General features: G+C 42.2%; 1 protein-coding gene across 5 annotated transcripts; it reads left to right on the plus strand.

Moving 5' to 3' along the window:
• Nucleotides 1-503: 503 nt before the first annotated feature.
• LOC107819570 (uncharacterized) lies at nt 504-23,502 on the plus strand. Of its 5 annotated transcripts, XR_012710626.1 has the most exons (4): nt 504-1,006; nt 1,502-1,756; nt 13,524-13,884; nt 22,998-23,502. XR_012710626.1 is itself a non-coding variant. In XM_075255151.1 (2 exons), exon 1 carries the CDS (start codon nt 14,834-14,836, stop codon nt 15,821-15,823), a length of 990 nt encoding a protein of 329 aa, XP_075111252.1. In that variant the 5' UTR covers nt 13,893-14,833; the 3' UTR covers nt 15,824-16,226; nt 22,998-23,502. The 5 variants fall into 5 exon arrangements, 1 of the variants encoding a protein (XP_075111252.1); XR_012710627.1 differs by lacking the exon at nt 13,524-13,884; XR_001655730.2 differs by lacking the exons at nt 13,524-13,884; nt 22,998-23,502 and adding an exon at nt 12,246-12,621.
• Nucleotides 23,503-23,760: the final 258 nt, after the last annotated feature.

A 23,760-nucleotide genomic window follows, 5' to 3' on the forward strand; every position in this document is an offset into this window, starting at 1 on the left:
TGTTAATTATTTGACATTTTAGGAATTTTTGTAGAGTTTTATTTAATTGTTTGCATTTTGTGCATGTTTAAGTTTTATTTAAATCATGAAAAATACCAAAATGTCACGCATGGCATTTAGGCCTTATTTTTACATTTTTAGGATTAATTGGTAGTTACTTGTTTTATAAAAATTGAAAATCACAAAAAATGCTTCATTTTCTCTTTTAATTTAGGATTAAGTAGCTTTTATAATTTTTATAATTAGTTAAGTAGTTTAATTTCACATTTTTAGATAATCTAAGATTTTTAATTAAAGAAAAGAAAAAGAAAAACAAAGAGAAAAAGGAAAATAAGAAGAGAATTTGAAAGATGGGGTTTTAATTCAAATTTTGGTTGTTCTTATACCCAAAATCTAGCCCAAACCACTCAAAGCCCAAAAAAAGACTTGCCCGACCCGAACCGACCCAAGACCCGAATCCTTTCTTATTAAACTGACCTAATAACCTAGACTTAAGGAGAACAGACCTTACCCTGAGACCTTAGGAAGGTCTCAGGCTTTAGGATTTCTTCTTCACAGGCTTTAGGAGACCCCTCCATCTCCTCTCCAAACCAACAGCCATGGCTTTAACCTCCTCACCACCAAATCCTTCAGCACACGCTACTTAACTCCCCTTCTTCATCCATCACTTCCTCATAGCCACCAAATCGCCGGAAATCCGACATTCATCAGCTCTCCCTTTCTCTTCAATTATTTTTTTTATCTCATCTCTAACCTTGGAGAAATGAAAATAAAGACCTGACAAGCTTGGAGACCAAAAGCAATAGAAAAATCGAATTTCAAAGAAGATCTGAAAGGGAGTTTGGTCGGTGAAATGTTAAAATTCGACTTCCTTCTTTCTCTGGGCTCGTATGAAGCTGTGAATGGACTGTGTGTTGCTGAACTCGCTATTCCCGATTTGTAAAGTTCTAATCATCTTCATCGCTATCCTTACTTGGTTATTTGGGACTGTATTACTGCCGCTAAGGTACTGTTTCCCATTCTCGTTCTTGTAATTCTCCTTTTGATTCAATGAAAATATGCTTACAATGATGAGGCATTGTATAATTATTTATATCCTTGTTACATTCAGCAGTTCCTGTCATTGTAGTGTATCATGATTTGATTTTATAGCTAAATAGATTAAATATCTATATTTTCAAGTTGTCATTTTTAAGATGGTTCTGGAACCGGATTATTGGTTTGTCTAGTATGCTACCAGAATTTTTGGCTTAAAATATGGTATACAGTGGGAGGCACTTTAGGGATTTGCCCTATGGTTTTGTTTAATTATCAATTCCTTTTTGTAAGTAACTAAGTGTCAAGTTTTTTTTTATTTGAGCTACATGATCCATCTTGATCAAAGTTAGTTTATAATGGACTGAGTTGGACCCTTTAGCATATGAGAATTGGAATGTGAGAAACATGTGGTCTTTGACACAAGCGGAGTGTTGTTGTTAATCAATCTTGTGTACTGTTGCAGTTAACTAAGGAAATGGAAACAAAGACCTGACAAGCTTGGAGACCAAAATCAATAGAAAAATCGAATTTCAAAGAAGATCTGAAAGGGAGTTTGGTCGGTGAAATGTTAAAATTCGACTTCCTTCTTTCTCTGGGCTCGTATGAAGCTGTGAATGGACCGTGTGTTGCTGAACTCGCTATTCCCGATTTGTAAAGTTCTATTCATCTTCATCGCTATCCTTACTTGGTTATTTGGGACTGTATTACTGCCGCTAAGGTACTGTCTCCCATTCTCGTTCTTGTAATTCTCCTTTTGATTCAATAAAAATATGCTTACAATGATGAGGCATTGTATAATTATTTATATCCTTGTTACATTCAGCAGTTCCTGTCATTGTAGTGTATCATGATTTGATTTTATAGCTAAATAGATTAAAGATTTATATTTTCAAGTTGTCATTTTTAAGATGGTTCTGGAACCGGATTATTGGTTTGTCTAGTATGCTACCAGAATTTTTGGCTTAAAATATGGTATACAGTGGGAGGGACTTTAGGGATTTGCCCTATGGTTTTGTTTAATTATCAATTCCTTTTTGTAAGTAACTAAGTGTCAAGTTTTTTTTTATTTGAGCTACATGATCCATCTTGATCAAAGTTAGTTTATAATGGACTGAGTTGGACCCTTTAGCATATGAGAATTGGAATGTGAGAAACATGTGGTCTTTGACACAAGCGGAGTGTTGTTGTTAATCAATCTTGTGTACTGTTGCAGTTAACTAAGGTATTCTGAATAATGAAAAATTTCTTTTCTTGTTTGGTGAAATTTGGTCTTTGACACAAGCGGAGTCGATTCAGCGATGTAATTTGCTCATTTTTTGGAGTTTGAATCTGCTTGTGGCAAACAGAGCATCTTTGTGGTTGCTAACTTGGTAATTGGTGTGACAGCTCTGGCGACTCCGTTGGGGATTATAACCCAGAACTTTTGGTTCAGGCTTCAAGAATTCGAGCTTAGAATAGTTGCTATATTTGGCTTTATTCATTATCTGATTTTTACATGTTTGATCCTAATGTGCTAATTGTCGCTTTTTACCGCTTTGATATTATTTGGATTGTATATAAATTGCTACAAAACCCTCCTCTCTCTGAGTCTTCTAAATCATCTGGCAAGTGTGCACTTCGTGCGACTTCTTTTATATTAGAGTCATATCCCAATTTTAAAACGAGGTTCGGACAAGTTGCAAAGCCAGTGAAGCTTCTGTATTCCCGGTACGCTGACCCCCTCGGCTCGAGCTGTCCGCTCGGGTAAGCCAGGTTTAGAACAATACACCCATGTTTTTAAACCTAGAATAACATAGCCTCATGCCGGGTCCCTAGTAGGTACGTTTGTTTGCATCACGTGCATTTGGCTTTGGAGACTCAACACAGGGGTTGGGTCCGTCTAGGACAGGTGTACCCAAATTAAAAGATCGTCCTGATGTATCTTACGTGCTACTTGCTAATCTGTTTGTTTTGGCTTGCATGTTGACCAGCTTCTAGAATAGGGAAAGAAAATAAAAAAAAAAGAAAAGTAAAGTGTCACGACCCGGATTTCCCACCCTCGGAAGTCGTGATGGCGACTACTAATGAGATCTAGGCAAGCCAATCCTTAACTACTTACTTCATTACTAAATTACTTCTTTTTAACAAATATAAGGCGATAACATGAAAAAATGCGGAACTTTAAATAATTAAGCGGACGATAATAATTAAACATCTAAAATCTGCGTCAATTACAATTATTTAAGTCTCAACCACCCAAAACCTGGTGCCACAGTGTCACAGACGGTCTAAGATTTACTACATACAAAGTTTGAAGAAATAATAATACACTGTTTCTGAATGTAAGGCAAATGAAACAGGAAAGTAGGGATAAAGGGAGACGTCGGGGCTTGCGGACGCCTGCAGGTCTACCTTGGATCTCCACGTGGACTGAAGATAACCTCCACACTACGGTCCAAAAGCTGCTCCGGAATCTGCACATAGTACAGAGTGTAATATCAGTACAACTGACCCCATGTGCTGGTAAGTGTCTAGCCTAACCTCGGCGAAGTAGTGACGAGGCTAGGACTAGACTACCAAATAACCTGTGAAATTCAAATACATATACAACGGAAAGAAATACAGAACTAACCAGTCAATATGGGAGGGGAAGCACGCTGTGGGGGAGATAACAATTCCGAATAAAAAGACATCAAGTAATGAAAGAAACAATATAACTCGGATATCAACAAAGAATCAGAAATCAACAAATGCACGACATCACCCTTCATGCTTTTACTCTCGTTTGACCAAAGAAATCATATAATAAAAATGTACACGGCATCACCCTTCGTACTTTTACTCTCTCCTCACCATATAACCAATAAAATCATCACAGAATGGTACATCGTGCAGCACGACATCACCCTTCATGCTTTACACTCTTTCCTTACAATAATACACGGCATCACCCGTCGTGCTTTACACTCTTTCCTCACAAAACAAACAATGCACGGAATCACCCTTCGTAATTTAACTCTCTTTCTCACCCAAACAACAATCACAAATAACAGGGCAAGGAAATAAAGAAAAATTGCAATAAGAATCCCGGCAAGGGAGCAACAAGTCAACAATTAAATCCCGACAAAGCAACAATATCAATAACATCCACATCCCGGCAAGGGAGATAACAAATAAATCAACAATAGCCTGGCAAGGGCGACAACATAATGACCTCTTCTAATACTCACTTTTACTTCACAATTCACTTCACAACTCGAGCCAATGCTCTAGAGGTTCAATTATCACTTATACCTTCACAATTCATTTCACAACTCGAGCTAATGCTCTAAAAGTTCAATGGTCACTTATACCTTCACAATTCATTATACAACCTGAGCCAACGCTCCTCAATGTTCATTGGTCACAATTTTTTCCACAAACTTTACACAACAATTAGAAACCATCACCAAGGCATGAAAGATACAACAAAGTCATGATAATCACAATATAAAGACTCACGTGCATGCTAGTCACCAACGTATAGATACTCGTCACCATGCCTATACGTCGTACTCAACAATTACCACAGAGCAAGCAAGACTCAACTCCTAATCCCTCAAGCTAAGGTTAGACCAAACACTTACCTCGATGCCACGAACACAGTTCACGGTTCATTTATAGCTTTACTCCTTGATTCCACCACCAATTCGCTCGTAACAAGTTACTTAATTACATCAATAAATGCTAAATGAATCAATTTGAATGCATGAAAATGAATTCTCCAAAGTTTTATCCAAAAAGTCAAATAATCGCCCCGGGCCCACATGGTAAAAACCCGAGGTTCAAACCAAAACCCGTTTACCCATTCTCCCAAGAACTCAAATGTATAATTTGTTTTGAAATCGGACCTCAAATCGAGGTCCAAACCCCCAGTTTTGAAGAAACCTAGGTTCTACCCGAAACACCGAATTTCCCCATGAAAATCATTGATTTTGAGTTAAAATCATGTTAAAAGATGTTAAGGAGTGAAAAAAATGAGTTATAAATCACTTACCAACGTTTTGGGGAAGAAAGGTTGTTTGAAAAATCGCCTCTTATGTTTTTGGGGTTTTGAAAAATGAAAAATAACTGAAAATCTCGTCTAAATATACTCCTCTCAAACTCCCTGCGCGGACCTCACAAAATCAACTGCGACCGCACAGCCTCTCAGATTCACTATGCAGATCGCACAAAATCAACTGCGGCTGCACAATCACCAGTGAACCTGTGCGGACCGCACAAGATCCACTGTGGTCGCACAGCCACCAGTGCGGACAACACAAAACTAGTGCAGACCGCACTAGCAGGTTCAGAGAGCTACAGTTTTTTTGAACCTCCAATAGCCATGTTTAAGCCTAAGACACCCTAGAACCTACCCGAAACTCACCCGAGCCCTCGATACTCCAAACCAAATGTGCATACTAACTTAAAAACATCATATGGACCTACTCGTGCGATCACATCATCAAAATAACATGTAAAATCATGAATTAAACCTCAAAACTCAACATTTTCATCAAGAACTCTCAACGTTCATAACTCTTCAATCGGAAGTCCAACTCACGTCAAATAAACTCCGTTTTCCACCAAATTTCATAGTTATCTTTCAAATACTATAACAAGTTTGTACCGGGCTCCGGAACCAAACTATGGGCCCGATAACAATGGTTTCAAATATTAATTCTTTTCTTTATTCCTTAGATAATTCAGTAAAATAATTTCTTTCAAAAATTAATTTCTAAGGCTTGGGACATCGGAATTCATTTCCGGGCATAAGCCCAAGTCCCATATTTTACTACAGACCTCCCGGGATCGTCAGAACACAGATCCGAGTCCGTTTGCTCAAAATGTTGACCAAAGTCAACCATAATCAAGTTTTTAACTTTAGAATTTCTATTTCTCATATTTTCACATAGAAGGATTTCCCGGATATAGGTTCGGACCACACACGTAAATCAAGGTGGGGTAAAAGGAGTTTTTTAGGTCTCGGAACACTGAATTCACTTGCAACACTATTGATGACCTTTTGGGTCATCACATTCTCCACCTCTAAAACAACCATTCGTCCTCGAACGGACATAAGAAGGAAATACCTGAGTCGGGAAAACGATGGGGATAACAGCTCCGCATATTGGACTCGGACTCCCAGGTCGATGCCTCGGGTGGCTGACCTCTCCACTGAACACGAACAGAAGGAAATTTCTTCGATCTCAGCTGACAAACCTGCCAATCTAGAATAGCCACCGGCTCCTCCTCATAAGACAAGTCCTTGTCCAACTGGACAGTGCTGAAATCTAATACATGGGATGGATCGCCGTGATATTTCTGGAGCATGGACACATGAAACACTGGATGCACAATTGATAAGCTCAGCGGCAATGCAAGTCTATAAGCCACCTCTCCCACTCGATCAAGAATCTCAAATGGGCCAATAAACCTAGGGCTAAGCTTACCCTTCTTCCCAAACCTCATCACGCCCTTCATAGGCGACACTCGAAGTAATACCCGCTCACTGACCATGAATGCCAAATCATGAACCTTGCGGTCGGCATAACTCTTTTGCCTGGACTGAGCTGTACAAAGCCTATCCTGAATAATCCTGACTTTGTCCAAGGCATCCTGAACCAGATTCGTACCCAACAACCGAGCTTTTCCTGGCTCAAACCATCCAACCGGGGACTGACATCGCCTACCATATAAAGCCTCATACGGAGCCATCTGAATACTCGATTGGTAGCTGTTGTTGTAGGCAAACTCTGCTAAGGGAAAAAACTAATCCCACGAGCCTCCAAAGTCAATGACATAATCTCGGAGCATATCCTCCAAAATTTGAATAGTCCGCTCGGACTGCCCGTCTGTTTGAGGATGAAATGTTATGCTCAACTCAACCCGTGTGCCCAACTCTCGCTGAACTGCTCTCCAGAAATGGGAGGTAAACTGCGTACCTTAATCCGAGATGATAGACTCGGGCACACCATGAAGACGAACAATCTCCCAGATATAGATCTCAGCTAACCTCTCGGAAGAGTAGGATACTGCCACAGGAATGAAATGCGCTGACTTGGTCAGCCTATCAACAATAACCCACACTGCATCGAACTTCCTCTGAGTCCGTGGGTGACCAACAACGAAGTCCATAGTGATACGATCTCATTTTCACTTAGGAATCTCAATCTTTTGAAATGAACCACTGGGCCTCTGATGCTCGTACTTAACCTGCTGACAATTCAAACACTGAGCCACATATGCAATGATATCCTTCTTTACTCTCCGCTACCAGTAATGCTGCCACAAATCCTGATACATCTTCGCGGCGCCCAAATGAATAGAGTACCAAGAACTATGGGCCTCCTCTAAAATCAACTCTCAAAGCCCATCCACATTAGACACACAAACTCAACCCTGCAATCTCAAAACTCCATCATCACCTAAGGTAACCTGCTTGGCACCTCCGTGCTGCACCATGTCTCTAAGGACACACAAATGGGGATCATCATACTGTCGATCTCGGATACGCTCCAATAATGAAGAGCGAGCAATTGTGCAAGCTAACATACGGCTGGGCTCAGAAACATCTAACCTTACAAACTAATTGGCCAAAGCCTGAACATCCAAAGCAAGTAGTCTCTCACCGATAGGAAAATAAAGCATCGGCCACCACATCGGCCTTCCCCGGATGATATAAGATAGTGATATCATAATCTTTCAACAACTCCAACCACCTCCTCTGCCTCAAATTCAACTCCTTTTGCTTGAACAAATACTGAAGACTCTTGTGATCCGTGAACACCTCACATGCCACGCCACACAGATAATACCTCTAAATCTTCAACGCGTGAACAATGACTGCCAACTCCAAGTCATGAACCAGATAGTTCTTCTCATGAATCTTCAATTGCCGCGAAGCATAGGCAATGACCTTGCCATCCTACATCAACACTACACCAAGTCCAATACGAGATGCATCACAATAGACTGTATAAGGCCCTGAACCTGTGGGCAAAACCAACACCGGTGCCGAAGTTGGAGCTGTCTTAAGCTTCTGAAAGCTCGCCTCACACTCATCCGACCATCTAAACTGGGCACCCTTCTCGGTCGACCTGGTCATCGGGGCTGCGATAGATGAGAACCCCTCCACGAACCGATAATAGTAGCCTGTCAATCCCAAGAAACTCCGAATCTCTGTAGATGATGCTGGCCTAGGCCAGTTCTTGACTGCCTCAATCTTCTTCGGATCAACCTGAATACCTTCTGCTGATACAACATGACCCAGAAATACAACTAAACTCAGCCAAAACTCACATTTCAAGAACTTAGCATATAATTGACTATCCCTCAAGGTCTGAAGAACCACTCTGAGATGCTGCTCATGCTCCTCTCGGCTGCAGGAATATATCAAAATATCATCAATGAAGACTATCACGAACGAGTCCAACTAAGGCTTGAATACTCGGTTCATCAATTCCATAAAAGCTGCTAGGGCATTCGTCAACCCGAATGATATAACAAGGAACTCATAGTGCCCATACCGAGTGCGGAAAGCTGTCTTAGGGACATCAGATGCCCTAATCCTCAAATGATGGTAGCCAGATCTCAAGTCAATCTTCGAAAATACCTTGGCACCCTGAAGCTGATCAAACAAATCATCAATCCTCGGCAATGGATACTTATTCTTGATTGTAACCTTGTTCAACTGCCAGTAATCAATACACATCCTCATCGATCCATCCTTCTTCTTAACAAACAACGTCGGCGCATCCCAAGGCAAACATTAGGCCTAATGAAACCTTTTTCAAGCAAGTCTTGTAACTGCTCCTTCAACTCTTTCAACTCAGGCGGGGCCATACGATACGGCGGGATAAAAATAGGTTGCGTGCCCGGAGCCAAATCAATGCAAAAGTAAATATACCTATTGGGTGGCATACCCGGCAGGTCTGAAGGAAAAACCTTAGGAAACTCATGAATAACAGGCATAGAATCAATAGAAGGAACCTCAGCACTAGAATCACGAACATATGCCAAATAGGCAAACACCCCTTCTTGACCATACACCGAGCCTTTACATAAGAGATAACACTACGGGTAGAATGACCAGGAGTCCCTCTCCACTCTAAGCGAGGTAAACCCGGCAAGGGTAAGGTCACAGTCTTGGCATGATAGTCCATGATAGCGTGGTAAGGTGATAACCAGTCCATCCCCAATATGACATCGAAATCAACCATGTCCAGAAGCAACAAATCTACATGAGTCTCAAGACCCCAATCAGGACTATACATGAACGATGGACTCGATCTACCACAATAGAATCACCCACCGGTGTAGACACATAAACATGAGCACTCAAAGAATCACTAGGAATGACTAGATACGGTGCAAAATAAGATGACACATACAAGTATGTCGACCCTGGATCAAATAACACTGAAGCATCTCTATCATAAACCAGAACCGTACCTATAACCGCATCAGAAGCCTCAGCCTCGGGCCTAGCTGGAAGCATATAACATCGAGGCTGGGCCCCAGCACCCTGAGCTACATCTCTGGGACAGCCTGCTACTGGCTAGCCTCCACCTCTAGCGGCCTGAGCTCCACCTCCAATACCTCTACCTCCACCTCTAGCACATCTACCCCCACCTCTAGATGGCTGAGCGGGTTGTGGGACACTTGGTGCCTGAACTATGGCACGTGAACCCTGATGCTGAGAGCTACCCGGTGCTCAAGGGCAAAACCTAGCAATGCTCGGCTGCTGAGACTACTGGCCCTGACGACCTGAATGACCACTCCAAAAACTCTGAAGTGGCGGTGCACTGATAGGAGCAGGTGGTGCAGTGTAGGACTGCTGATCAGAATATTGCATCTAAGGACCTCGGCCACCTGAAGTACCGTGAGAAACCTAGAGTGCTGACTTAAAAGGCCTAGGAGGATGGCCTCTACCATACGAATCTCTACCTCCAGACAAGGTACCACTGAATCGACCTGAATGACGAGGCCTTTTATCCGACCCATGACCACCTCCCTGTGACAGAACCATCTCAACTCTCCGGGCCACATTAGTCGCCTTCTGGAAAGATATCTCACTCCCAACCTCCCTAGCCATCTGAAGATGAATCGGGTGAATAAGTCCATCAATGAACCTCTTCGCCCTCTCTCCCTCGGTGGGAAGAATGATAATAGCATGACGAGCCAAGTCGATGAATTTGGTCTCATATTGGGTAACAATCATAGAACCCTACTGGGGGCGCTCAAACATCCTCCGATAGGCCTCTCTCTGAGTGATGGGGAGAAACTTCTCTAGAAATAGCTGCGTAAACTGCTCCTAAGTCAAGGATGGCGATCCGGCTGGTCTATCTAAGCAATAATCTCTCCACCAAGTCTTGGCGGATCCAGATAAGCAAAAAGTAGCAAAATCGACCCCATTGGTCTCAACCATCCCCATGTTCCTAAGAAACTCGTGACAACTGTCTAGATAATCTTGGGGATCCTCGCACCGCTGAAAGTAGTAGTGAAGAGCTTGGTGAACCTATCCAACCTCCACAAAGCATTAGCAGACATAGCTGCTCCATCACCGGTCTGAGCTACCACACTCGGCTGAACTGCTCCAACTGGTTGAACCACTGGAGTCTGAATTTGGGGAGCTACCTGTTCCGGAGTGCGAGTAGCAGGAGTCTGGGCTCCTCCTCCAACCTGAGAGACGGCTGGTGCTACATGAAGCAAGCATGCTCGGGTGACACTCTCCATGAGGCCCACTAGATGGACCAGAGCATCCTGAAGAACTAGGGTAGCAATAAACCCCTCTGGGACCTGAGCTGGGACCACCGGAACTGCTGGGGCTGAAACCTCATTATCAAAGTCAACCTGAGGCTCCGCCACTAGCTGCTACTCGGGGTTGAGCTCTGCCCCTACCTTGTCCTCTAGCACGGCCTCGACGTAGCCCTCTGCCCCACGTGGGAGCTGCTGCTGGGGGCTCGGGGCAGTTGATCAGTGGATGAGGAAGCACGTGTTCTCGCCATCTACGAAAGAACAGAGTAAAAATTCAATTAGCATTGAGAAACCAAACCGCACTATAAGAGAGAATAAATGTGAAGTTGCTCCTAACTCTGTAGCCTCTAGGGATAAATACGGACATCTCCGTACCGATCCCTCAGACTCTACTAAGCTTGTCTATGAACTGTGAGACCCATGTAACCTAGAGCTCTTATACCAACTTGTCATGACCCGGATTTCCCACCCTCGGGAGTAATGATGGCGCCTACTAATGAGAGCTACAAGTCAATCCTTAACTACTTACTTCATTATCAAATTACTTCTTTTTAACAAATATAAGGCGATAACAGGAAAAATTGTGAAACATTAAATAACTAAGCGGAAGATAATAATTAAACATCTAAAATCTATGTCTATTACAATTAATTAAGTCTCAACTACCCAAAACCTGGTGCCACAGTGTCACAGACGGTCTAAGATTTACTACATACAAAGTTTGAAGAAATAATAATACACTGTTTCTGAATGTAAGGAAAATGAAATAGGAAAGTAGGGATAAAGGGAGACGCTAGGGCCTGCGGACGCCTGCAGGTCTACCTTGGATCTCCGCGTGGACTGAAGGTAACCTCCACACTACGTTCCAAAAGCTACTCCGGGATCTGCACATAGTGCAGAGTGTAGTGTCAGCACAACTGACCCTATGTGTTGGTAAGTGTCTAGCCTAACCTCGGAGAAGTAGTGACGAGGCTAGGACCAAACTACCAAATAACCTGTGTAGTTCAAATACATATACATCGGAAAGAAATACATAACTAACCAGTCAATATGGGAGGGCAAGCATGATGTGGGGGAGATAACAATTCCGAATAGAAAGACATCAAGTAATGAAAGAAACAAAATAACTTGGATATCGACAAAGTATGAGAAATCAACAAATGCACGACATCACCCTTCGTGCTTTTACTCTCGTCCTCACCAAAGCAATCATATAATAAAAATGTGCACGACATCACCCTTCATGATTTTACTCTCTTTCCTTACCATATAATCAATAAAATCAGCACGGAATGGTACATCGTGCGGCACGACATCACCCTTCGTGCTTTACACTTGATAGTAGGCTATATAGTTGATATTTACACCTCAATATAACCATACTTTGTTGTTATTTTATAGATAAATTGCCAACAAAATTCTCTAAATAGTGTTCTTTTGTTTAGCAGTGAATATTATATGAGAGGAAGCAACATGGAGTGTTTTGGAGGCGATAATGTGAAGAAAAACACCCACTCGAGAAGTACCCGAACACAAAGAAGCATAAATGGCCTGGCAAGAAGGCCATCGCGACCGCGGTAGATTAACAACGTAAGGTAGAAAGGTCAGCATTCACTGCGGTCGACCGCGGTTGACCGCGACCGCAGTGCACTGTTCACGCTACTGGAAAGTTTGAGGACCAAAGTGTAAAATCGGGAAAACTTTTGTAAAACCCTTATATGCTTTAGAAACTCGCCCAAGATTGTGCTAAGCTGATTTTAGACTACTTTTAGAGGCAAAAACAAGAGTGAGAAGATCAACCAAACATTAAAGTTTTTCTATCTCCTTTTAATTCTTGCAATTTTACATTATGAACAATTTAGTAGATTTCTCTTATTTTGTTATGAGTAGATAAATACTTATCTAGGGTTGATGGAACCAATTGTTGGTTGACGTTTTGACTCAAGTTGTTATAATCGAGCTGGATTTATGATATGATTGTTCAACTACATTTTGTATGGTGATTAATTGAATGGGCCCTTGATTAATCGTGTCTAATTACCTTATATTGCTTGAGAAAGAATATTAGGTTAGATAGCTATTGAACAACACCACTTTTGGGTATTTGAAGAGATTCATTACTTGAACTTAAAAGTGGGTTTAGAGATAACAAACTTTGGTGGGATAATTTAGAGTTGCACACATATTGTCAGCTAGAGTAGTTCGAGAGAATGCTCTAGTAAATTATTGTAGTTGATAACCCATAACTCTTAATCCTCATAGAGTATTACAGCGAGATTATAACAGAAGAGTCAAGACCTAAACTAGCAATTGGGGAAATCACTGCCCTAGACCTTTTTTACCATTGAATTATCTTTGTTTTAGCATAGTGTTGTGTTTTAATAGTAGTTGAAGTAGTTAAACAAAAACCCAATCTTTATTGATCAAAAATCTTGCATCTAGAGATTGATTGAGTTGATAATAACATTGTCGTATAGTGTAATAGATAGGTTAGTTCCCTGAGGATTCGATTCCGGACTTAAAACCGGATTATATTTGCAGCGACCGCTTTGTCCTTTAAAAGGCATAGTTGGGCGATATCAAATTTTGGCGTCGTTGTCAAGGAGCTGACGGTGTTGTTTATTACAACTTAGAAGTAGTGTTAAAATTATTAGTTCAAATCAATTTCCAAAGGTGTTAAACAATTTTCATTGAAATTCTAACGTTTGAACTCTTGTGGAATTTAGGTGTATGCCTAGAAATTCTTCGAGGAATGGAGAACTGCTTGAAGGACTTTCAGACCCCGAGAAAATATTCAGAGGCATTGAACCGTGCCAACAAGAGGATCCAACAATCACAACAACCACACCAGCTTGAAATTGACATGGGTGACGTAGAGAACGTCAACAAAAACATCAGGGATGAGCCAACTGACCCAAACGTCAGAGTGGTGGCACCTCTTGTGCCAGAAGCTACACTTTATGATTGGGCTCAAACCACAGCTGACAATCTGGCAACTACCATAGTTGTGCCTGCAATTCAAATGGAGACATTCCAGATCACCAACAATATGTTGCATCTGCTACAGAATAAAAGATTGTTCTCCAGGTCACATATTGAAGACCCTCAGCAATATTTGAAAAACTTTCTGTCAATTTGTGTGACTCAAAGGCAGCCAAATGTGACCCCAGAAGCTATCAAGCTATTATTGTTCCCATTCTCTGTGACTGGGTAAGCTCAGACTTGGCTGAATTCACTCCCAATCAATTCCATTGTCACCTGGGAGGAATTAGTAAAACAGTTCCTGAATAAGTTCTACCCGCCCAACAAGACTGCAAGGCAGATTGATGAAATATTGCAGTACAAGCAGTAGCCGACTGAGACCTTGCAAGAAACTTGGGAAAGATTTAAAGGGATGCTGGTGAAGTGTCCTCACCATGGCATTCCAGACCAGATGCTTGGCCAGAGATTCTACATGGCGTTAGCTGACAATCTAAAGGCCAATGTGGATGCTTCAGCTGGAGGTGCATTTTTGAGTAAGACATTCACCGAGTGCAAAGTCCTTCTTGACAAGATGTCCCAAAATTCGGGGTGGATGACTAGAGGTACAACACTAGCACCCATAGTGCATTCAGTTCCTCTTGGCCCAAATAATTCGCATGCAGAGAACATGGCCACACTCATGACTCAGATGAGTATTTTGACAAAGAAGATAGACGAGATGGGTACCAAACATGTGCATTTTGTTGACACGACAAATGGAGGACTGTGTACACCCTGTGTTAATCAGTCTTATGTGTGTTCATGGAGCGGAGAAGGTGAAAATCAAGGGGCAAGGGAAGATATGAATTATGTTAACAACTTTGGGGGTCAGAGAAAAGGAGGACAACAGTGGAGACCGGCACCAAATCAGCAATACAAACCCAACATGCCTCAGCCTGGGGGCATGCAAGTTCAAGGCCAAATAGTGCCATACCACCAGAGACAACAGGGCTACCCACAACAGAACTAGCAACAGTTGACATATCAACCACCTCCTCAGCAACAAGATAACAACATGGTAGAGATCAGGGGGATGCTCCAGCAACTCATTGGGACAAATGATAAGATGCAAGAAAAGTTGGCAGTACATGATTCAGCTATAAAGAACATTGAAACTAAGTTAGGGCAGTTGTCTATGGTTTTAAACAACTGCCCTCAGGGAACATTGCCAGCAGACACAAATATTAACCCTAAGGAGCAAAACCCGAATCAGCTAATGGTAGTAAGTCTCCGGAATGGGAGAGATTTAGACAAAGAGCAGGAGGTTGCACAAGCCAGCAAAAAGACTATGTCAGCCACTCCAATTCCACTAGAGGTAGATGAACCATCAAATCTGATTGAAGTGGTGGTTGAACAGGGTCAAGATGAAAAGGGTAAGGCTAAGGTAAATGAACAAGTTGCAGAACAGGTGGTGCCTCTTGTGCCACAAAACCCCAACAGAGAGAAGCCAGCAAGCAGTGCACAAAGGGTGATACCTGCACCATTCCCTCAGAGACTGGTAAAACAAAGGAAGGAATATCAATACAAGAAATTCATAGAGATGCTGCGTCAAATTCAGTTGAATATTCCTTTGAGGGATGCCTTGAGGGAGATGCCAGGTTATGCGAAGATGATGAAAGACATAATGTCACGGAAGTTTGATTTTCAGGACCTATCCACAGTGACTCTGACGCAGACCTGCAGCGCAGTAGTGACCAGACCGATGGCTCAAAAGATGTCCGACCCAGGTAGCTTCACTATTCTATGCACGATTGGGAGTTATGCCTTTGCAAAAGCATTATGTGATTTGGGAGCCAGCATAAATTTGATGCCTCTGGCTGTATATACCAAACTGGGCATTGGCAGAGCTAGACCGATTTCGATGTTACTACAGCTGGCTGACTGCATGGTAAAAAGGCGTACTAGGATTCTTGATAATGTGTTGGTGCAAGTGGGGAAGTTTGTGTTCCCTGCAGACTTTGTTATTTTGGACTGTCAGGTAGATGAGGAGATACCTATCATTTAGGTAGGCCATTTTTGGCCACTGGGAGAGCACTGATCGATTGTGAGACTGAGGAATTAAAAATGAGACTGAACGATGAAGAAGTCATATTCAATGTTCAGCAATCTATGAGGAGACCTAGTGAATATGCTAATTGCTCTCTAGTGGAGGCAGTGGATGTGATCCTTCAAGAAGATGATGTAACCCTGATTGCTAAAGATCCATTAGAGGCATGTCTGAAAAATTTAGAAGAGATGGATGGTGAAGGGTTAGCTGAGTGGGTCATGGCACTTGAAGGCCAAAGATTCTGGAAAAGGGAACCTCAGTTCGAGTCCTTTGAGTTAGAAAAAAGGGCCACACCTCCAGCAAAGCCATCAGTAGAGGAACCACCCAAGCTGGAGCTGAAGCCGCTCCCAGCTCACCTCAGGTACATTTTCTTAGGCCCTGATTCTACTTTGTCTGTTATTATATCATCCGGTTTGCTAGATGTGCAGGTAGAACAGCTCTTACAGGTACTGCAGGAAAGTAAGACTGCCATTGGTTGGACCATGGCAGACATAAAGGGTATCAGCCCAACCTTCTGTATGCAGAAGATTCTCTTGGAAGAAGGGCACAAACCTTCCAGAGAACATCAACGAAGGCTGAACCCGAACATGAAAGAGGTAGTAAAGAAGGAAGTGATCAAATGGTTAGATGTGGGAATCATCTTCCCCATCTCTGATAGCAATTGGGTCAGCCCTGTCCAATGTATGCCAAAAAGGGGGAATGACTATTGTGCAAAATGAGAACAATGAGTTGATCTCAACTCGTACAGTCACGGGATGGCGAATTTGGATGGATTACTGAAAATTGAACACAGTCACCCGGAAGGACCACTTCCCCTTGCCTTTCATTGACCAAATATTGGACAGGCTGGACGGGCGATCGCACTTCTATTTTTTGGATGGATATTCAGGGTACAGTCAGATATCAATAGCCCCCGAAGATAGAGAGAAAACATCCTTCATTGTCCGTATGGCATCTTCGCCTTTCGGAGAATGCCTTTTGGGACCGGCGACATTTCAACGGTGCATGTTAGCCATTTTCACAGACATGGTGGAGGATATTATGGAGGTCTTTATGGATGATTTCTCCGTGGTGTGAAATTCATTCGAGGACTGTCTTCACAACTTAAGAAGAGTGCTCAAAAGATGTGTGGAGACAAATTTAGTGTTGAACTGGGAGAAGTGCCATTTTATGGTACAGGAATGGATAGTCCTGGGGCATCGAGTGTCCAGTAAAGGAATTGTGGTCGATCATGCTAAGGTTGACGTGATTGAAAATTCACCACCGCCCACTTCAGTCAAGGTGGTGAGAAGTTTCCTTGGGCACGCCGGGTTCTACAGGCGATTCATAAAAGATTTCTCCAAAATTGCTAACCCATTATGCAAACTCCTTGAAAAGGATCACCCTTTTGTGTTTTCTAATGATTGCAGGTTGGCATTTGAGGAGCTGAAGAAGCGATTGGTGACTGCACCCATCATTGTTGAACCCAATTGGGAGCAGCCATTTGAGCTCATGTGCGACGCAAGTGACTATGCCATAGGAGCAGTCTTGGGGCAGCGAAAGGATAAACTGATGCACCCGATTTACTATGCAAGCAGAACGCTAAGCGGTGCACAACTCAATTACACCGTGACGGAAAAGGAAATGTTGGTTGTTGTTTTTGCATTCGACAAATTCAGGTCATACTTGATTGGCTCGAAAGTTATTATTTACACTGACCATGCAGCAATTAGGTACCTGATAGAAAAGAAGGAGTCAAAGCCACACTTGATTCGCTGGGTTCTTCTGTTACAAGAATTCGATCTGGAAATACGTGACCGAAAAGGGACAGAGAACCAAGTAACTGACCACCTCTCAAGGTTGGAAGGAGCTGAAAAGAAGGTAGAGGTTGAGGATATAACAGAGACATTCCCGGATGAACAGTTACTGGCAATGACAATGCAGGAGGCACCATGGTATGCTGATATTGCTAATTATTTAGCAAGTGGTATTGTACCTTATGAACTCTCCTCAATACAAAAGAAAAAGTTCTTTCGTGATTGTCGGTATTATTATTGGGATGAACCTCTATTGTTTATAATATATGTAGATAACATGATCTGGCGGTGTATCCCCGAGAAATATCAACATTCTGTTTTGCAGGCTTGCCATACTTCACCATATGGTGGACACTTTGGAGGGACTCGGACAGCAGCTAAGGTGTTGGAGTCAGGCTTGTACTGGCCTACTCTATTCAAGGATGCCCATGCTTGGGTTAAAAGCTGTGATGATTGCCAAAGGACTAGCAACATATCTCGTAGACACGAGATGCCAATGACCACAATTCAAGAGGTGGAGATTTTTGACATGTGGGGGATTGACTTCATGGGGCCATTCGTCAGCTCGTATGGTAACAAGTACATATTGGTAGCAGTTGACTATGTCTCCAAGTGGGTCGAAGCAGTGGCTCTTCCGACCAATGATGCTAAGGGGGTACTAGGCTTTCTAAAGAAGAACATTTTCACACGTTTTGGTACCCCAAGAGCTATACTCAATGATGGCGGAACCCATTTCTGCAATAGAGCATTCGCACGTCTATTGGAAAACTATGGAGTTAGTCATAAAGTGACCACCCCGTACCACCCACAATCGAGCGGGCAAGTTGAAGTGTCCAACATGGAGATTAAAAGTGTCCTCACAAAAACAGTGAATGCAACAAGGACTGACTGGACAAAGAAATTGGATGATGCATTATGGGCGTACCGCACAACCTTCAAAACCCCAATTGGTATGTCACCGTACAAGTTGGTGTTTGGTAAGGCATGCCACCTCCTAGTTGAGCTAGAGCATAAAGCACTTTGGGCATTACGGCAGTTAAACTTAGACATGGAGACAGCAGGGACTAACAGAATCACTGGGTTACATGAACTCGAGGAATTCAGGTTCCAGGCCTTTGAGAGTGCTAGATTATACAAAGAAAGGATAAAATTAATGCATGATAAGCACATCTTGGATCGAAACTTCAAACCCGAAGATCTAGTGTTGTTATATAACTCGAGATTGAGATTGTTCCCAGGTAAGTTAAAGTCCCAATGGTCAGGACCCTTCAGAGTGGTGCAATTGTTCTTAAGTGGAGCTGTAGAGATTGATTCAGAAGATGGGACAAATAGGTTCACAGTAAATGGGCAAAGATTGAAACATTACCTTGGAATGGCTGAAGAAAAAAGGGATAAAGTAGTAATCACTTTGGAAGAGCCCCAGTACGCGAATGAGGAGTGATGATCAAATGCTTGCATCGTGCCGCGATGTTAAATCAGGCGCTGCATGGGAGGTAACCCATGAGTGTTGTTGTTAGTGTGTTAAAAAAAATGCTCCAACACCGCGACCGCGGTGGAAGGCAAACTCTCTGCCTCAAATTCTACATCACACCGCGACCGTGGTGGACCGCAGTAAACCGCGATGAGGGGTGAACTTTCTGCCTCACGATTTTAAACCCACCGCGACCACGGTGGACCGCGGTCGACCGCGGTGGGTACCAGGTATTTTAATTTATTTTTTTTGCATTTTTCTTTTCTCTTTTCTTCCTCTTTTAATTTCAAAACCCCCTTAAACCTAAAATACCCTATCCTCTCCCCCAAATTTTCAATCTCTCCCTCTCTCTAAACCCTAACCACCCAAATACTCTCTACTTCTTCTTCTTCTTCTTCCTCATACTAACATCCCCCACCTCCATTCCTCTCACCCATTCTTCAACTACGGTATGTTCCTCACCTCTTCCCTCTCTTTTCTTTGGTATTGTGTTGTAGTTTATGTAGTTTTATCTTGTGTTGGGATGTAATTGTTGGTATATTCGTTTTCTTCTTGTTTTTGCTTTTAAATTTCGTTTTTGAGTTTGATTGGTGAAGGGGCTGTGCATTGCATGTTTGAAAAAGTGTTTATTGGTGGGTGATTGAATGAAGTGAGTGTGGGGTGTGTTGGTGTGGTAGTATACTTGATTGGGGAGGAGATTTGATGTACCCATGAGGGCTATATGTGTTTGGATAGTGCCCTGCTCACAAGGTGTTTGGGAAATTGCCCCGATGGAGATATAAGGAGCTATTGTTACATGGTTATGGTGAAGTCTGAGTAACCATCCATAATCACATATTTTGCACACTCACTAATAGGCGTTTCGTTGTATGACAGGTACAATGAGTTCTTTCAGGAAGAGACGAAACACCGGATCCTCCACTAGCGGACCGGGAGGCTCCTCACGAGCTAGGAGCCAAGCCAGTGCACCTCAGTTTGATAGCACTCGGTTTGTATCCAAATTAGCGGAGGATAGGTACAACCAGAAAGTACCTAAGAAGTTGCAACCTGAGGTGCACATTGATCGAACGGCTTTGGAGGTGGAATGCCCCAATATGTTTAATGAGCTAAGGCGGTGTCAGCTGGACATCTTCTTCAAGGTACCGGAGGAGGCTAATGTTCAAATAGTAAGGGAGTTCTATGCAAACTTGCCAAAACATGAGAATGGGGTTGTGATGGTGTGCAATACCCCGGTAAACGCATCCCTCGACACCATCTGCAGGGTATACAGGCTGCCAGTGTTCGGTGAATTTGATCCTTATCGTACTTTTAGCGGTACACGGGCCTTGTGGGGAACTCTTCTTGATACTATCTATGTGCCGGACGGAGAACACCTATGGATCAAGCATAGGATTACTCTCAACTCCCACTGTCTGAATTGGGAGGCTAAGTGTTGGCTCACCATTGTCAACAGTCGATTGTTGCCATCTAGCAACACGACAGATGTTAATATACCACAGGCATCAGCAATCCGCTATTTTATGTCCCACGGTGATTTTGATGTGGCCCGGCTCATCCATGAAGAGATGTTCATTAGATCACCTGAGTTGTCCAAGGGCCACTACTTCCGTTCGCTAATCACCCAACTATGCAGTATTGCTAGAGTCCCTGAAGACCCTCGGGTTGATGGGAGATTGCCACTAAAAGCCCCGTTCCAAGCGAAAAAATTGGAATTGGACGAGAGCCGGTGGTGAATGTTGATGACTCTGATGATGATTCAGCTGATGATGATGATGATGATGCTGAGGTAGCTGCGGTTCCTCCTCCTCCGAGAGTTGATGTGGCAGGCCCATCACAGCCATGCCGGAGCACCCGTATGATAGCTTTGGAGCAGGATATGGCTGGGTTGCGTACCTCAGTCACTGATTTGGGTGCATGTGTTGATGCGGTGGCTGAGAGGCAAGTGAAGTCGGAGAAGAAATTCTTGGGCTGGTTCAGAGCGCTGGGACGTGCGTGCAACGTGAACCCAGACACCGTCTCCGATTAGGAGTGAGCCTTCAGGGAAGTTCCTTAACCTCACTGTTCTTTAAATTTTTAAGCCATGGGGACATGTCTCCATTTTATGTGTAGGGTGGGGGATACTTCATTGTATGTTTGTAATTGTAACAATTGAATGTTTGATTTTGTTTGTTTTGTCTTGCTTTGATTGTTTTAATGTTAGAGTAATAGTTCATTAGGAAAGTTAAAATAGTAAGTGACTTGTCCCGACGACGGATCTCTTTCGGCAGGGTTCTTGAGGGACTAAGTCGAGAAAAAAATTGGAATATGGAGACTCTTCCTGATGACGGATCCTTTAGACAATTTTCTTGAGGGAAGTTAGCCTAGAGAAAAGACCAAAAAGATTTTTTTATTTTATTTTAGGTAGTGTAGTAACTCCCCCTTGGTTTTGGGCCACGGTTATTTTCCAAGGGTTTAGCTTGAACCGGGTATAGGTAGTTTTTATTTATTTTTGTACTTTTTAGTTTTTAGAGTAGGACTAATGGGCTACGAGCTAAATTCGAAGGAAAACCCTTAGCGTTGATACACCTTAGCACAAGAGACACTAGAGTATAATGCCTAGCTTCATTTGTTGAATCTTGTTAGAGTGCCTTAAAATTGTCCATTTGTATCGAACTTGAACACTCAAAAGAGAATGTCTTGATAAACCAATCCGGAGTGAGTCATGTGCCACGTGTGTGTGAGTTTTACTGTGTTCCATGTTTCATATTTGATGCCTAGAACTTGCCCTGTGTGTTTGCAAAGCGAAATAGTAGTTTCTTTTAGTTTTAGAAGTGATATAGGCATTTGTTTGTTGATCCAGACATATAAAGTAAACCCACTTGAATGCAATACAGCTCAGTTAACCTCGTTGAGCCTATAAGCCTATGTCTTTGGCAACCACATTGCGAACCTTACCCAATTATTTGAATAGCTTGCCGTTTGAACCCTTTTACCTCCCAATAAGCACTTGAAGGGTAGTGGAAATATACAAAAGCAAAAGTGTGGGATGGTGGTTTGATTTTTGAGTGGAACCATTGAGATAGAGAAAAGGTGTGGAATTTTGAAGCATAAAAGAAAAAGCACCACGAAAAAAAGTAAAAAAATATGGGTTATAAATAATTATAATGGTTGATAAGTGGTGGCTTGTACAAATTGCACCTAATGGATGGGGATGTTTCAAACAAATGAGGTGGAGTGTTTGGTTGGCACAACTATGATCTTTAAGTTTAATGTAATTGTATTAAAAGTGCTTAGAGAGGTTAGTCACTATATCTAAATATATCCTACCCGTCCCTTAGCCTACATTACAACCAAGTAAAGTCCTATTGATCTTAGACTGAATGGGTTCAATTAGTAAAGTATTACACTACGGGCAAGCCTATGGTGCATCTTTGTGGCATGTGAACGTTCTTTCTGAGAGTGAGCGAATTTTGTCTATCTTAGTTTCTACTTGTTCTAATTATCATCATATGTGGAACTACTCTCTTGTGTGATGTGAGGGCATATGATTCACGAAGGAAAGGTAAGTCTCGACTCTTATATAGAGTGGTTTGAGTAAGTGCTGATGTTGCATCGCATAAAATGTTTGACTCTTGAGGTAAAGGTTGTTCACTACTAGGTACAACTTTTGTAAAATGTTCATGATGTGAGTCGTAAGGGAAAAGCTTAGGGAAGGAATTTTGATGGAGTGTGGTGGATTTATCGAGGACTAGCAATGATTTAAGTGTGGGGTTTTGATAGTAGGCTATATAGTTAATATTTACACCTTAATATGACCATATTTTGTTGTTGTTTTATAGATAAATTGCCAACAAAATGCTCTAAATAGTGTTCTTTTGTTTAGCAGGGAATATTATATGAGAGGAAGCAACATGGAGTGTTTTGGAGGTGATAATGTGAAGAAAAACGCCCACTCGAGAAGTACCCGAACACAAAGAAGCATAAATGGCCTGGGCAAGAAGGCCACCATGACTGCAGTAGATTAACAAGGTAAGGCAGAAAGGTCAGCATTCACCGCGGTTGACCGCGGTGCACTATTCACGCTGCTGGAAAGTTTGAGGACCAAAGTGTAAAATCGGGTAAACTTTTGTAAAACCCTTATATGCTTTAGAAACTTGCCCAAGATTGTGCTAAGCTGATTTTAGACTACTTTTGGAGGCAAGAACAAGAGTGAGAAGATCAACCAAACATTAGAGCTTTTCTATCTTCTTTTAATTCTTGCAATTTTACATTATGAACAATTTAGTAGTTTTCTCTTATTTTGTTATGAGTAAATACTTATGTAGGGTTGATGGAACCAATTGTTGGTTGAAGTTTTGACATAAGTTGTTATAATCGAGCCAGATTTATGATATGATTGTTCAACTACATTTTGTATGGTGATTAATTGAATGGGCCCTTGATTAATCATGTCTAATTACCTTATATTGCTTGAGAAAGAATATTAGGTTAGATAGTTGTTGAACAACACCACTTTTGGATAATTGAAGAGATTCATTACTTGAACTTAAAAGTGGGTTTAGAGATAACAAAACTTTGGTGGGATAATTTAGAGTTGCACACATATTGTCAGCTAGAGTAGTTTGAGAGAATGCTCTAGTAAATTATTG

This window comes from Nicotiana tabacum, chromosome 6, assembly GCF_000715075.1.
Source record: "Nicotiana tabacum cultivar K326 chromosome 6, ASM71507v2, whole genome shotgun sequence".
Classification (NCBI taxonomy): Eukaryota; Viridiplantae; Streptophyta; class Magnoliopsida; order Solanales; family Solanaceae; genus Nicotiana; species Nicotiana tabacum.